This window comes from Crocuta crocuta, unplaced genomic scaffold, assembly GCF_008692635.1.
Source record: "Crocuta crocuta isolate KB4526 unplaced genomic scaffold, BGI_CrCroc_1.0 scaffold149, whole genome shotgun sequence".
In the NCBI taxonomy this organism is placed as follows: domain Eukaryota; kingdom Metazoa; phylum Chordata; class Mammalia; order Carnivora; family Hyaenidae; genus Crocuta; species Crocuta crocuta.
The window spans coordinates 1,352,017-1,367,956 of NW_027551561.1; the positions used below are offsets into that span (position 1 = coordinate 1,352,017).

At 54.9% G+C, this 15,940-nt stretch overlaps 1 protein-coding gene across 8 annotated transcripts in view; it reads right to left on the reverse strand.

Annotated features, from left to right (window-relative positions):
- SGSM2 (small G protein signaling modulator 2) overlaps positions 1-15,940 on the reverse strand; it is a 45,559-nt gene that overhangs the window by 17,003 nt on the left and 12,616 nt on the right. For 6 of the 8 annotated variants that reach the window (XR_013331495.1, XR_013331496.1, XM_077749884.1 and 3 more), the window contains exons 3-14: positions 9,685-9,847; positions 9,220-9,381; positions 8,866-8,933; positions 8,625-8,770; positions 8,157-8,291; positions 7,512-7,636; positions 7,040-7,107; positions 6,664-6,824; positions 6,374-6,500; positions 4,666-4,800; positions 854-1,007; positions 5-69 (exon numbers count right to left, since the gene is read on the reverse strand). Coding sequence is in view for 6 of the 8 variants with exons in the window: in XM_077749884.1 (XP_077606010.1) it covers positions 5-69; positions 854-1,007; positions 4,666-4,800; positions 6,374-6,500; positions 6,664-6,824; positions 7,040-7,107; positions 7,512-7,636; positions 8,157-8,291; positions 8,625-8,770; positions 8,866-8,933; positions 9,220-9,381; positions 9,685-9,847 (1,509 nt within the window). In the remaining 2 variants the exon portion in view is untranslated. The remainder of the gene's footprint in view (positions 1-4; positions 70-853; positions 1,008-4,665; positions 4,801-6,373; positions 6,501-6,663; positions 6,825-7,039; positions 7,108-7,511; positions 7,637-8,156; positions 8,292-8,624; positions 8,771-8,865; positions 8,934-9,219; positions 9,382-9,684; positions 9,848-15,940) is intronic. The other 2 variants (XM_077749882.1, XM_077749886.1) reach the window with 1 other exon arrangement.

Consider the following 15,940-nt stretch of genomic DNA (forward strand, 5'->3'; position numbering starts at 1 on the left):
TCACAGCCGTAGAAGGCCCGGGACACGATCTGCCTCTTCATGCTCTCACACAGCAGCCTGAGCGGCAGCCTGGGGAAATAACCTAGTTCAGAGAGGAGGGGCTACGGCCCCTCTGGTGGGGAGAGGTAGAGAGAAGGACATCCTGTCTTGGGGACAGGTAAGGTGCTCGGATGGTACGAGGAGCAGGATCCACAGCCCAGCAGCATGTCTGTGGGGTCCCTGTGTGTGCCAGCCACCCTAGGGACCCAGCCTGGCCCCCAACCACCCAAGGGACCTTGAGCAACTGACTTTACTTCATGTTGGCGAATCTGGGTTTCCTCATGTGAAAATGGAGAGAACCACCTCAGGGGCATTAGGAGTAACAGGTAAAAGAGAGCAGCTCGCAAAAACATCGAGTGCTGGCGTGTGACCTGCACACAACTGCCACTCATGCACCGCTCCTGGCACATGGCAGATGCCCAGATGTCTGGTGTGTGTCCTCAGAGGTACAGCCTGATGGCAGAATCTATAGTCACATTGGGAAGGGGAGCTCGTAAGTACTGGGTACCTACCATGGTGCCAGGCACAGCTCTGGGCACTCATAGGAGTCATACACCTCATTTAATCCTTACAGGTACCTTACGAAGCAGGTGGTATTATTCCCATTTTACAGATGAGGAAACTGAGGCTCAGAAACGTAGAGGCTCACAGAGACTCAATAACTTGCCAAAGTCACATAGGTAGCAGAAGTGAAATTCGAACCCAGGTCTGTCCAACTTGAGGCCACCCTGTCAGACAAGGGACACAGCCCCTAAGGGCAGAATGCCCACAGACATACCCACAGGGAGCTGTGTTCTGGGCCCTGCCCACTCACCGGTCAGGGACACAGCTGCAATGGCTGGGGGCTGCATACGGGGAGCTGCCAGGGGAGCAGGAGAGGCAGGAGGGGCCCTGGCTGCACAGGGCCTCCAGGTGCCAGGTTGGCAGGCCAGGCCCAAAGCCCTGCATTTCGATCATGTCACCAGCATCTGAGGACAGGAAGGGGGCCCTGGTCAGGGCCTGGCAGGCCTCCTCCCCCATGCACCCTGTAGCATGCCCACCTCTGTGCCCAGAGCTGCAGCATGAAGTCACCCATTGGTAGCAATCCATAGGGGTGGTGCCTGCCTGGTACGGAGCCCAGAGATGGAAACGGTGGGAGAGAGGGTGCCTGACATCTCCCACCCTCCAACTAGTCTTTCTGCTTATGAGAAGATACTTGGACTGAACTGTGGGTACGTGTGTCTGTTCTCTCCAACTTGCTAGCAGCAACGGAATGAACACTTGCTTTTCCAGAGGGAGGAGAAAAGCAGAGAAGGAACGAAAGTCTAAGCTCTCTAAAACACCGCTCGCTGGCTTGGCCTTTGGGGATTCAGCCTGGTCCTCTTGGACAAACTCTGAGATGCGCGGGAAGGTGCCTGGAATACCGCATGCTTTGAACCTCTCCACACCTGGAGTCTTCCCTGATCAGAGCTCCTGAGGATCCTGGACCCACTTGTCCCGGTCCCCAGACCTCATCAGCCCTCTGAGGGTTCTAGATCTCATGGTTAAGGAGGAGCAGTGCTCCCCACCCAGGCCAGGTGCTCCCGCTGCCAGCTCACATGGGTTCTTCCTGAGTTCTCCATCCTCGCCTTGCCTGCATGCGGCATGGTGGCCTCCTCCAAACACACAGGTGAGCTGGCAGGAAGGGCAAAACTCCCGGGGCTGCCAGGCCACTGTGGAGGTGGTGGCTGGGCACATAGTTCCACCGTCCAGAAGAATGTGCCAGGCGCAGCCTCAGAAGATGGCTCCTTGGACCTATCTACACCGCCAGCAGACGGGGCCAGCTCAGCTGGTCTGAATCAGCACTCAAGACCCTTCAGAGTTCCCAGGGCCGGAGTGGGGCAGAACACCGCTTACAGGGGGCTCTGGCAGGTCCAGTGAGTCACAAAGATGAAGCAAAGTCAGGGCAGAAAGTGTAAGGGCCAGGAGACGATGCCGGGGGAGGGGGGGGGGCAGCACGGAAGAGGGAAGAAGGAGGAAAGAGAGACATGTGGAGAGACTTGTTTCAAGCAGTTTTTCCTACGAAGTACAGCCTGTGCCCTGGCCCTGCCAGGAGTCTGGAGCAGATGTAGGACTAGTTTTTGTGGGAGCCAGACTCCAGCTCTGGGTGCGTCTTGGTGGGAAGGGGTGAGCTGAGCCCCCTCCACCCCCCTTGAAGGATGCCCTGTCTTGGCCTGAGGCTTTCTTCCCAGCCCCACAGCTGGGGTTTTTGTAGATATCTGGCCCTTCAGCTCCACCAGGAGGCAAATTAAGGGAATATACTTGGTGTAGAGGGGCTGCGGCTCTGGGAGTGAGGAGTTGCAAGCCATGCCCGAAAAGTGGGAAGAGGGAGGGGGCAAATGCAGGTGGGGTGGGGCAGGAGCCCAGCTCAGGCCCCTGCAGCAGGCAGGACAGAGACCAGTCGTGGGAAGGGGGCGGGAGCAGGCCCAGCCAGGCAGGCAGCAGGCAACAGGCGGGGAGGTGGGGGCGCCACAGGTGCAGAGGAGGAAGGTGGAGGGCACACAGGCAAACAAGCTCATGCCCAGAAAGTAGGGCCCAACCAAGGCAAGACTCCTGGGTCAATGCTCTTCACCTTAATTCTCCAGGAAGGAGCTGAACCAGCCAGCATTGAACACCACATCTCTGAATTAACCCAGTGCAGACAGCTGGAGCTCTGGAGTAACTGGGTGAGGGGCAGCAGGCTGGACATTGGGTGGGGGGAGGGGTCTGCTGGGCCAGCTTTGACTCTGACTCTCTCCTCTGAGCATGAGGAAAGTTTGAAGCAAAAACAATCAGGGTGGTTGAACCCCACAGCCCCTAAGACTCCGAGTGAAAGGTGCCTGGCCTGGAGCAGAATTAGAGTGAACAGCATCTCTGCTCTGTGGGGAGGCAGCAGGAAAAGGAGGAGAGGTGGGGGAAAGGGAGGAGAGTCTGGACACCCGCCACTTGAGTCACATGCACAAGTCAAGCATGTCGCAGGCCTGAGAAGCAACGGCTAGTAGAACGGACTCAACAGTGTTGTCATTATGGACTGGGGTGGAGGTGGGGGCTCCCGTGTCAAATCCCCAACCACCTGCTGATTCTCCTCTTTTGCCTCCTCCCCTTTCCCAAGTACTGGGGGCCCAGGGGTTGCCTACTGGGTTGGTCTGGCTCCCGAGTTCCCCCAAGAGGAAGAGCAGACAAGCCCTGAGCACTTGGGTCTCCACGCGCATGGAGGCTTCTCTGACCCTAGAGGCCTCAGCCCTGACTTGTTGGGGGCGGGCTTCCTGGCACCAAGTCTGCCAGGATGGGGTCTCTTCTGGGACCTCCAGCCTAAGCTTGAAATCAGTTCCTAGGGATCCCTGTCCTTCCTGACTCAGCCTACCCACACTGCTCAAAGTCCATTATCCTGTAAATAAGCATGGGCCCCGAGCCCAGGTTTGCAAGGGGCCAGACGGCAGGCTGCCCTGCACTCCTGCCCCGGCTGGCCTGTGGGTTCTACCAGGAGGGCTGGGAGGGAGGCACCAGGGCAGGCATGCGGTGGGCTGTGCTGAGGGAGTGCTGGATGTGTGCTGGGCCATGGACTCGCTTTCCCAGGGAGGGGGGACACCCATGGGTGCTTTGGTGGCTGGGCTAAGGAACTGGGCTGTTTGGCGGAAGTTTGTGGAAGCATAAGAGGGCGTCACATATTCTTAGGTACCTTCTGTAGGGGCAGGGAAAGGGGAGAAGAAATGAATTCTGTGGCACGGGCAGGGTGGGGTGGGGAAGTTCCCCTAAACTCCGAGAGAGCTGGCCCCAGCCCTTTCATAACCAATTTTCCCTTGAGTATCCCAGCCTAGCCTTCTCAGGTCCCCTGGCCGGTCACTTTCTAAAAAAAAGAGTGGGGTTCCCTCTCTAGCAGCCTAGCTCTGTGCTAAGAAAGATGGGTGGTAGACAGAGGAGCAAATGCTGAAGGTTGTGGGCACTGTGCTGTGTCGTTTACAATGAAGGGACCTCTGTACCTGTGGATTCCGGGCTCTGTGAAGGAGGGAAACACCTATCTTATATCCCTGGCACATTTATTTCTAGGTTTCAAGATGAAGCACCAGGCAGTACCTGCCGGAGCCCTCAGTCCTGCTGGGTAAACCCAGCCCTGGGTCTCTTTCCATGGTGGCTCCAGCACCTCCCCTGAGCCACAGGACTCATTCGCGTACCCAGCCTCCATCCCTGTCCAGGAGGGGCCTGGTGCCTCTATCCTGTTTCTGTTAAGTCAGGGATCAGAGGTCCAAGGCCAAGGGGCCAGCCTTCCCTGCCGGCAGGGCACAAAGAGACACTGCCCCAGGTGTGCTAGCACGACCCCCAGGAGCGGGAACAGTGCTCAGAGAGCCATTCGAGGCTCCCGATAGTCAGATCTTCCTAGCAGACGATCCTCCCTCTCAGGCGTGAAGCCCTCTCCTTACACTAACCAGGTGGGGAGCACAGAGCCACCTGCTCTTTGTACCATCCCCTCTTCTTGACGGCGCCCCATCCCACCCTCCCTGACCTGCCTCCTGATGGGGGACGGCCCTGGGCACCAGTCCCATAATGCCAACACTGCCGTCCGAGCCCCTGCGGTGGGTGGCAGGTGGGCCAGGGGGTGAGGCGGGGCAGGAGAGGGGCAGGGATAAAAACCTTTCATCGGATTGGGAGCTGTGAGGTTCCGCGAGCAGATCATTGAGAGCATCGCGTGCAGTTTATCCTCCTCTTCCTCATCATCGTCCACCGAGGCCGCGCGGCTGGCCGCTAGGTGGTGGTAGTTAATAGTGACTGCTCAAAGAGAACAGCGAGAGAGGCAGAGGCGTGAGGACCCTGGTCCAGGCAGGAGGGACCAGACTCCTCCTTATGGGGAGGGAACAGAGTCTGGGTCACCTGGAACCTGCCAGGCACGGAGAAGGGGATGCTGGATGGAGAGCTCTCCGGATCCTTTATTGGGGCGAGTGTGGAAGAAAGTGAGGGAAAGCGGCAGCTCCAAAGCTCCACTGGAGGAGACCCTCTCTAGGAAGAACAGAAGACAGAACTGACGGGGGAGCAAGGGTCGTGAAAGAGAGGGTCCAGCTGGGACAGGCAGGCGGCTCAGGAGCTCCCCGGCCCCAGCCAAGGCTGGGTACGATAGTCGGATCCTGATCATTCTGTAGCTCACAACACGGTCAGGCTAAACCACATCTGAAGATTACCCCAAATCCCCTCTTCAGACTGTAAATCCAAACTTCCCCAAGGTTTGCCCAGAGCTACTCTCGAGGAGTCTGAGTCACTCGGCTGGGCTTTGGCTCCTGGGGCCCTGGCTCACCCTCTGGGGAAGCGGTCCTTGAAGCAAAGTGACCAGAACTGGGAAATGCCAAGGCTTAAAGAGGGGAAGTGGAGACTGAGTAATCTAAGCCGAGCAACAGCCCAAGATTAAATGCCCGATTTGCGAACACATTCTGACGCAAGACAGGTCTCCTGGTTGGGTCCCTCTGGGAGGGGAGCCCCATGTCTCGTGCCCTTCAAGGCTGCTGGGGCTGGTTGTGCTATGGCTGTGTGGTAGCATTCTGGGTACTCTGTCCACTAATACAGAAACAACTTGCTGACAACTTACTGGCACAATTTGGGAAATTTAGGGAGCAGGTGGTCCTGCTGGCAGTAAATGCTCCATGCTGGTAAATTCTCTGAACTTGTCCTCAAGATTGGGGAGTCTGGCCTATAGGGCATAAGCACTCAGACCAGAAAGGGAACTCTGATGTCACCAGATACCTACGCACAGGCCCCATGGGCCCAAAGGTGTGCAGGCAGGGCAGGACCCATCAGCGCCAAGCCACCTTTTCAGCATCGCAGTCCCCAAGGTCCCCCAGGCAGCTCCAAGTTTCCCCTTCGTCAGGTGCACCCCCGCCCCAGCTAAAGCTCCCCTCATCAGTAGCTTGTCTGAGAAGGGCTCTGGCTCTGGAGGAGTCAGTGAATAATCTGCACCAGTCAAAAAGAAGCACCAATTCTGTACCCAGGCTGTCCTGTGGAGGTCAGGTCATGGGCCCAGGAGGAATGGAGAGTTCTCCATCTTCTATTTCTGGTCTCACATTTTTTTTCTTGGGGAAAGGAAGGAAAGGCTAAGAGAATAGTGTACAATATCGGCTGAGCTAAGAACCTTGTGGTGACGAGGCTGGGGAAGACAGCTAGGGAAGAGAGAAGTAGCTTCTCAGAGGGAGGATATGCAGGGGAAGGTCTGGGGAGAGGCTGAGTAATGAACTGCTCCTCTCAACCCAGCCTGGTCAGTGAGTGGACCCTGACTGTAACCCCTCCTGGGGGACACTGCACTCCACCACTGAGCATCTTTCTCCCTTCCTCCACCGATGAGGCTTGGGATACTCACTGTGCTCGTGCCTGTGGCCAGGGTAAATGATCCGGAACACATAGTCTGTGGCCCGCCCGGTGCCCATCTCCTCCACATCCACAGTCCGCACGCTGCTGCGTTTCCGTAGCTTGGGGAACACTTTCCCCTGTGGAGGGAAGGGTGGGTGGTCAGCCTATGCAGCGCAGAGTCTGATCCAGGGTCCCACCCAAGGCAGCCTATAAGAACTCCATATGGAGAAGGGAAGGAAGGTGAGCAGGGAACCCCCCCTCAAACATCCCTTTACTCGAATGTTCCAAGCCCTGAGGTACCTTCCCCTGCTGGGTCCAGAGCGGGGGCTCTAGCTGTCCTCGGGGCAGAAGCCCATTCTCCAGGCAGGACAGAAAGGACAGCAGGTGACCTCCCTGTGGGAAGTGCAGTGGTGGCCTCTGGATGCCATCCTGGCTCACCAGCACCAGTGTGCCGCCGTTCTCTGTCGGGTGTATGAGGGCGGGTGAGGCTGGGCCTCCCTGAGTCCGCTCAGCCATCACCACAGCCCAGTCGGCCAGGCCTCCCTTGGGTGGGAAAACAATGAAGCACGGGGAAGACAGGAGGCGGACAGGGCATCCAACGGGCCATGCGCAGCGTGTGGCTGGGAGAAGGCAGTCTCTTTCCCCTCACCCTGTACCCAGGACAAGGGAGGCTCACTTTGCTGATGGCAATGGATGCAGACGATCTGACTGAAGGGCACAACCAGGGCATAGTCCCAGTAAACGCTGGAAAGGAACCAGATTGGTGTCACTGTGTCCCAAGACCTGTCATCCGCTTTTTTCATCTCCCATCACCAACACTTGTGAAACTGCCCTGAAGACCAGAGGACCACAGCTGAGAAGTGACCTCAGTCAGCCATGTCCCTCAGGGCCCCGTGGTGTCATGGCACCGAGCCCAGCAGTCTCAGCTGCCTAGAGCTTGGCTCAGGCAGACCTCTTCATGCCAGGCCTGGGTTGATCTTAGAGAGCTTGGGAATCTCTCCAGGCAGCCTATTCCTGTGATTCTTGGCATCAGGATAAGGAGTGAGGCCTGCCTCCCAGAGTAAGCGGAGTCTATCCACTCCCCCTCCCCCCCAGGTAGGCCCCTCCACCCTTCCCGGGCTTCTGGGAGGGAGTCCCAGAGCCCCCACCTTTTCTCCAGCTCGGAGTCCCCCAGAGTCCCGTTCATGAGCTGGTTGGGGGTCCACTTCAGAGTTAGGCTCTCTGCAGACTGGTGCAGGGAGAGGTAGCCAGGGACAGCCTCCATGTCCTCCTTCTATGGGGAGGAGACACAGCAGAAGGCAGAAGTGATGAGGGGCCGAGGCTCCTGGGGGAGGCGCAGGGGAAGTAAGCTCCAGGCGGGAGCTGGGGAGGCTGCCTAGCACAGTCACAGGATCCTGGAATGGAGGCCAGGAGCAAGTTGGGAGAACATGAGCCACATGCAAATGTGGGCACCTCCTCTCCCTGGCTGGCCTATTGCTGCTACTGGCTCTGTCTTGTTAGTCTCCCGGATGCCAGGTATGTCCTGGGCCTACCATACCCAAGCCGGGTGTGCCTTCTGGCTGCCATTCCCCTTGGACAGCCTGGTTCTCAGTTGGCCAGGGCAGATGCCATTCTTGCCTCCTGCCAACTCAAGGCTGGGCACAAGGCTTATGACTGTGAAGTGAGGGGCAGGGCTCTTTCTCACCCTTCTCTCCAGTCAAGCCCCCGAAGAACGGGACAAATGTGACTGGAAGGTTCTAATCCTGGGGACTTCAGAAGAGGGAGAGGAGGGGTGGGCATTAAAGTTTTCTTACCGGCTGCACCAGCACATTGTTCTTGCCATAGAGCAACCGTGTCCTTGAATTCTGGTGCAGGGACTCCACATACTCGCGGGCACAGGCCGCCAGCCTGTCCTCTGATGCACTGCCACTTGAATGCCGCTTCCGAATCTGTACAGAAAGGCACAGCTCAGCCCCCAGCCCTGGGAATCAGCCTCAGAGAATGCTAAGATCCCACACAGACCCTCTAGCTGACCCAAGGGTCTATTCTGTCCTGGGCCTGCTCTTGGCCACCCTCTGCTCTCCGGCCATGGACCAGTGGTGTGTTCCTGGCATTTATGTAAGTGCCAGGGTGGATGAAAGGCTCTCCTGAGGTAACCACTACCTTGGTGCATCTCCAAGGTCCAGATTGTGTCTGCAAAGACATGGAGGCCAAACTGCCCTTCCATACAGGCCCATGGGCGTAGCCTGGATAAGTATGAGGGTGGGTGGAGGGATACCTACTCCTAGGGCTGGACGCTTTGCAGGGGAGTCCTGGCGATTAGGGGGACCCCGGATACGGTGCCTCTGGACCAGCTCATCAGCAGAGGGGTCAGTCCAGTAGTGATCAGCGGTCTTGAGCTTGGTGTACTCCAAGGCACAAGGTCCCACTGTGAAGGCAGGATTCAGCTCACACAGTGCCCCCTCAGCACCTGTCCCTCAGCCCCCACTAGCCCAGCACCAGCCTCTCTGCTCTCAGGCTCACCTAGAAGAGAGGCCAAGATGGGGCCAAATACAGGATCTGCCAGTAACGCCTCCTTCTCGTAGTACTTGCTGCCAGGGGGAGAGACAGACAGGAGGCTCACTAAAGGGCAGTCAAGCTCACCAAGCAGGAACATCCGCACAGAGGCCACATTCATGTGAATCACTAAGAAGTGAGTCCAAAGGCCTGAGCTCTCGGTGGGGTGCCTGGTGTGGCCTATGCCTTAGGGGTGCTAGAGGGGAAGACGGGCATGCCTATAGGCTATTGTGGATAAGCAAGCATGCTGAGGGGTAGGGCTGAAGGTCTGCTCAGGAGGCGGGCCCCAAGGAGGGACTGCCTGGGGGATGGGGCAGTCACCTGCAGTTTTCCACGAGGTACTGCATGACCCTGTCCAACACTTTCTCGATGAGCGCTGTGCGTACCCATATGTGTTTCAAGGCCTGTAGGCTGAGAGCCGGAGCCTTCCCGCTGGCAGAGCCCTGTCTCCGCAGGGCATCCTGGTTGCCTGCTGAGGGTTTCCTGCAAAGGAAGGTGGGCTTCAGAAGTGTGAGGGCCTGAGGGGGGTAGGCCTGGGACTGGTGGCACTGGGGACTGGTGGCATTGGGAGGAGAGTTCGGTGCCACAAGAACCCAGAGGACTAAGATGAGGGGTTGAAGTAGGGGGCAGGGCATTGTGTGCAAAAGGAGCCAACCGCCACCCTTAGGCTGGTCTCTCAGCCTAGGGGTCCAGCAAGAGATGAGCCCAGGAAGCCAACCTGGGAAGTAGGAAATGCCAAGTGCAAGAGCAGAAGGGAGGAATGGGAGGAGCTGGCCTGGGGCTCACCTGCCCTCTACTTGTTGCTGTAGCTCCTGTACCTTATGGCAAATCTCCCCAGCCACTGGGCACGTCTTCCCCACCTTGGTGAACAGGGCCGCCATCTTGTCACTGCGCAGGAAGCCAGCAGCGCGGCGCCTCAGCTGATGTAGGAGGCAAGCCTCCACTGCACCTGAGCCACAAAGGGAACCAGCAACTGAGCCCGGGGAACAGGGAGAAAGAGAGAAACACTCCTCCTCCTCATACCTATGGAGAGCAGAGGAGCAATGCTGGGATGAGGGGGAGGGGTTTCAGTCTCAGGCAAACCATGGAGACATGCCCCAACCACCTTCCAAAATTCTCCTCCCGGTCTCTGGCCAGGGTGGACCTGCAGGGACTGATGCCATGCCGTCCCTCTCTCTGTCCCTCGCCTCATGTGTCATGCCTTCTGTATGCAGCATCGCCCCTGGGGCTGTGAGGCCCAAAGCTGCCAGTCCCAGTGGCTCCTCCCCTGCCCACAAGGAGAAGCAAGAAATGCACCTATAGGACATGGGCTGTGGGCAGCCCTCCTGGAAAGCATGGATGATGTGGTTGCTAAGGAACAGGGCTGTGGGAAGGAACTGAAATATTGATGAGGCCACTGCAGAGATCAGACCCAACATCAGCCCCTGAATTATTGACGAGCCCTGCAGCCAAGAGTGAGAGGTTTCTATTTCCCATGCTGGGAGGGTTTCCCTTCACTCATTCATGTTTTTAGGGACTAGCGTTATCCTCTCCATCTGTAGGATGGGCTTGGTGGGAAAGGGTGGGAAGTTGCCCTGTGTACAGCCTAAACATAGTAATATGTATGAGGGTGGTGCTTGGCCATTATCAAGGAGGCCATTGTCAAGGAGGGAAAAACCCAGAAAGGGGAAGGGATTGGACTATAGTCACATAGTGGCAGAGCCAGGACCATGACCCAGGACCCCAAACCGTGGCCTAGTCCCTTTCACCTTCTCCAGGTCTGTTGGGGGTGCCACAGGTGGGAGGAGGACTCCCCTTATGTCACAGGTACTCTTCTGCATGGGTTGACAAGTGCTATGCTGGAGGGGTGAGTCAGAACACGGTCTGAAGCTTAGTGCAGTCACTTGCTACCCCTGGGAAACGTAGGTGATAACACTCTGAGACTGCTGTCACCTGTGAAGTGGGGCTACTCAGGACTGGTGTGAAACGTTACATGATATGAAGTGCATAAAGCCCTTGCATGAATCTGGCACTCAGGAGGCACTCAATTCTTGTCGGGTCCTGCACCCTCAGCCCTTTCTGGCAAGATCCTATGCCACAGTTAAGCTACAAGGGCTGGGTTTTTACAAGACCTCTTTCTGTCAGGAAGAAGAGAGGGCACATCGGAGATGTGCTGCCCAGAGGTGGGTGGAGATGCCATTTTCTCAGGAACAGGGGAACTGAGGCGTCCCAAGTCGACTGTGACTAGTGTCGTTAGAATATGAAGCCTGAGCTTAGGAAACGACCAGTGAGCCCAGGCTCTCACCTGGTTTTCGTTTCATTTTTAGTAACTGGTAGGCAGTCACTGCTGTTCTATAAGGGTTTTGTCTGGCCCGTTCCTGTACTGAAGTCATAAGTTGGAGAGAGCTAGCGCTTGGCTGGCTCAGTTGGTTAAGTGTCCGACTTCAGCTCAGGTCATGATCTCATGGTCTGTGAGTTCGAGCCCCACGCCGGGATCTGTGCTGACAGCTCACAGCCTGGAGCCTGCTTCAGATTCTGTGACTCCCGCTCTCCCTCTCCCTGCTTGTCCCCCATTTGTGCTCTGCCTCTCAAAAATAAATAAATGTAAAAAAAAAAAAGTTGGAGAGAGTCCTGGGACCAACCTGGAGGCCAGACCCAGTGAGAGCATTCCAAGGGAGGGGAAAGAAGGCAGGACCCTCCTCCTCCTACATGTTTCCTTCTGGGCTCTTCCATGGTTGGGCCTCAGAGGAGTTTATTTTATAAGGCACAGCCTTTCCTTCACAGCATGTTCATACATGTATGTGCACGTGTGTAGGCAGACAGACGTATCTACACATTTATGTGTACGGGGCATGTGGGGGAGTCTCTGCTCCATTCTCTACTCCATGGCTGTCCCCTTGGTCTCTGGAGGTCCTGTGTGGCCCTGTGGTGTACGGGTGAGTGAGTCCCAGTCTCCTGGTCCTGGGGCTGCAGCACCTACAGGAAAGTGGTGACCATTTCCTGGGACCGTATGCCCCATTCAGAGTGCTCCAGAGAGAAGCGGCACTGAACACGGTCAGAGTGGCAGCAGGTGGCACCAGTCCTGCAGGGAATCATGTGCCTCAGTGAGGTGACTAATTGTTGGCATAATGAGCCATTAGCTTTCCCACCTTCCCCCAGGAGACTGTAAATGCAGCCAGGCTAGGGAGCCTGGGAATGGCGGGAAGCAGCACTCCCATCCCGCCTGGGCTCACCCACCCTCTCTGGCAGCCTCTGAACACAGGCATTAGGGCTCTCTGGGGGGAGCGGAGGACTCCTTAGCAATTACTGCAAGTAGAGAAGCCCAAACATCACGCCTAGTACCCTCTTGCTCCCCCCACAGCCCCTACGTTCCTTCTGTGAAATGCAGGCAGGGTGCCAGGCAATGTCTGGGGAGGGAGAAATCTCTCTCAACTCTCTACTTTCCAAGCAAAGTAAACGATCCTCTATGCCAGGTATTTTTACCCCAGTTCCATGGGCTCCTCAGCCAGTGACTCTTCAAACTGCACTTGTCCTTCTCCATTTGAACAGGGCTGTCCACCACAGAAAATCAGCATGCACAATGAAAAATACTGTGTGCAGCGTGTAGGCAAAATAGTAACATAATGATAGTAACACTAACAATGATCAAGAATTGAGGGTTTGTGGATGGGCTTCTGTGCCTTCCAAAGACCCCCGGATATTGCATACAAAGCTGTCTGTGTGCTCCAGCATGACCAGGTGAGTGTTCTTTGTCTGGATAAAGATTCAAGTTTTTAGCTTCTAAAAGGAATACATGACCCCCAAAAGTTCTCGAATCCCTGCTCTAAGACTTCTGGGTTGCCCTGAGCCACAGACGGTTCCACTGGTTGAAACTCAGAGGTGGAAGTATAAAGACGCTCCCTCCCCCACCATATACAGCGTGCACCACTCAGAACTCGGTTGCAGAGCCATCAGCAACAAGGTCCAACTCTCCTGCTGCCCTCAGTCCCCAGGGAGGACTGTCAAGCAGCCTTGCCCAGGAGGAAGGAGCCAGAGGCCCACGCCTCTCTCTCCTGACTGAAGGCCCAGAGCACCAACAGACCACCAGCTCCTTATTCAGCTTTCTGCCCCGGACTGCCAGCATGACCCTTCCCTAGGGGGAGGGCCGTGGCAGGAGATGCCAATCATGACTCAAGCACCAAGTCCGCTGAAGCCCTCCTCCTCCTAAGTGAAGGCTCAGGATGCCCTGTCCCACGGGGTCCCGGTACCACACACAGCCACTCGAGAGCCACCAGAAGAGGAGTGACACATCACTGACACCATCCAGCTCAGTGTACTAATTAATAAAAATCAACACTGTATTTGGTCACTGGTTGGTGTGGAAAGGTTTGGGTAAATGAATCAAAACAGAAACAGACATGATTCAACAAGCATAACCCTGTCACCCCTCACCTTACTCCTGGAACTTTGGAGTTGTGGTCCCCTCTCTACTCTGTCATCCCATCCGACTCACAAGAAGTCCCAGGGAACTGCAAGAAACTTGCTGTGGACATGTCCTCGCCAAAAGGTCTGGCACCATCTACCGAGGGAAAAGCTGGGAATTACAGGCCCAGACTAGCCCTGGAACTTTCCCTCACCAGCCTCTGATGTCCCAATAAAGTCTATTAAGTTATGGGGCTTGACAAAGGTTAAATGGGGCTGGAGAGCACAAGTGCTAACAGAATCCTAGGGGGCCCTACTCACAACTCCTTACATACCGATTTAACTATTCCAAGGAGTCCAATTTATAACAGAGAAGACACTGGTAGATAGAGATGGAAGGGATCCAGGAAGTTACTACATCTTCTCAGACCTTGCTGGGGGAAGAGCTGACCGGCACCACTCCCGTGGAGGTAATGTGGCACCCACCATCTATCACCATTGCAAATAACCTCTGGCCTCTTCTGAGAATCGAGCTTACAGCTCTAACTGCAAGAGTACTTAGTTACAACAGCAAAAGACTGGAAACTATCCTCATGTCCATCGGTGTGGACAGGTTAAGTATATATGGGACATTCACACAATAGATTATGATACAACTCTGCAAAAGAATGCGGATATTTTCTAGGAACTAACAATGAAAAGTCTCCTAAAGCAAGATGCAGAGCGGTATGACTGGATACTTTTTCATTACAAGAAGGGATCATGCATAGTAAAACAATACAATTTCTTTTATTAGGGTAAAAACTCAGGAAGGATGTAGAAGAAACAAAGTGGTAGTGGTTACCTGTGTGGGAACGGGTAAGTGGGGGGAAAGTGGGTAAATGGTGGCAGGAAAAGGAGTAAACTTTTCACTGTATATCTTCTTTCTGTACAGTTTTGATTTTTGAACCAGGTAATACGTTACCAATTTGGAATAATAATTATAAGAATTAAGCAGGTGACCATCCAACCCAGATACCACGATTCTATCATGAGACGATGCTAGAGACTTTCTCTAGCCTGGAGGTGAATCAAAACTCACAAAACTCAGAAAGGCTGGGTCTGTTTATGGGCACCCAGTCCTTCATCAGCTCCTGCAGCAATCCCTCCCAATTGGCTTAGTTCCCCACACCCAAAGGAATATCTGGGCTTTGCTTAGGTAAGCGACAGGTGGTGTGAGCTGGGCGAGGACCAGAGAAACAATTCACTGTGGGCTGGGACAAGCTGAGGTGTCACAAGAATGGACCAAAACTGGGGTGCTTGGGTGGCTCAGTTGGTTGAGCGTCTGACTCTTGATTTGGGCTCAGGATCTCATGGTTTGTGAGTTCAAGCCCTGCCTTGTCAGGCGCTGTACTGACAGTGCGGAGCCTGTTTGGGATTCTCTCTCCCCCCACCTCCCCCTCAAAATACATAAAACATTAAAAAAAAAAAAACTTAATTTTTTTTATAGTTTATTTTTGAGACACAGAGAGCATAAGCGGGGTAGGGGCAGAGAGAGAGGAAGGCACAGAATCTGAAACAGGCTCCAGGCTCTTAGCTGTCTGCACAGAACCTGATGCGGGGCTCGAACCCACAACCTGCGAGACCATGACCTGAGCTCAAGTCGGACACTCAACTGACTGAGCCACCCAGGTGCCCCTAAAAAAGTTTTTTGTTTTTGTTTTTTTTTAAAGTTTTAAAAATGGACTAAAAGGATGGCTCTCCAGCACACGAAGCAGTGATTGAGAAGGGTCCTCAGCCAGCCTAGGGAGCCTCAGCAGCAGCCCTGGCTCTCACATACACACCTATATTTAAAGTTGTGCTCAGCAGCCCCGGGGCCTGGTAACAGGGGGATCCACTGAATCGCCTTCAGAGAACTAGGCCAGTTGGCTGAGATACAGGGACACAGCAACCAGAGTTAGCACAGCTTAACGCGAAGGCTAAGCCCCAGGTGCTGAGCCAAGAAGGGATGGTAATGGGAGCAGCAGGTGTGGCGAGTAGCTCCTGCTCCCCCACCTCTGCCGTCTGCCATCTGTGCAACAGGGGGAGTCCGGGTGTATTTATTGCCATAGAGAACTCAAGCGAGGGAAGTGCTGGGTGGGGCAGCCAGACACAGGTGGCTGCTTTGGGTCCTGGAGTTTTGAGGATACCACTTAGATCAAAATTTTTATTTATTTACTTAATTATTTTGTGTGTGTGTGTGTGAGCCAGTTAACATACTTAATTATTTTTTTATTTAAAACCATTTTTTTTGAAGTAATCTCTAGGGGCATCTGAGTGGCTCAGGTCATGATCTCACGGTTTGTGGGTTCAAGCTTCATGTTGGGCTTTGCACTGTCCCCCTCTCTATCTGCCCCTTCTCTGCTCACTCTCTCTCAAAAATAAACTTTAAAAAATTTTAATAAAAGATAAAAATAAATAAGAGTAATCTATGCCCAACGTGGGGCTCACACTCACAACTCAAGAGCTTCATGCTCTACCAACTGAGCCAGCCAGGCGCCCCGAAAGCACAATATTTATTTATTATTTATTACAATTTTAAATTTATTTTTCAAGCTTTTCCCCAAGAGTAGGATTTTTAAAAGCTGAATGCTTGGGATGGTGGAATCAAGACTGCCAGGAGAGGAGAAGCCTCCCTGGAGGT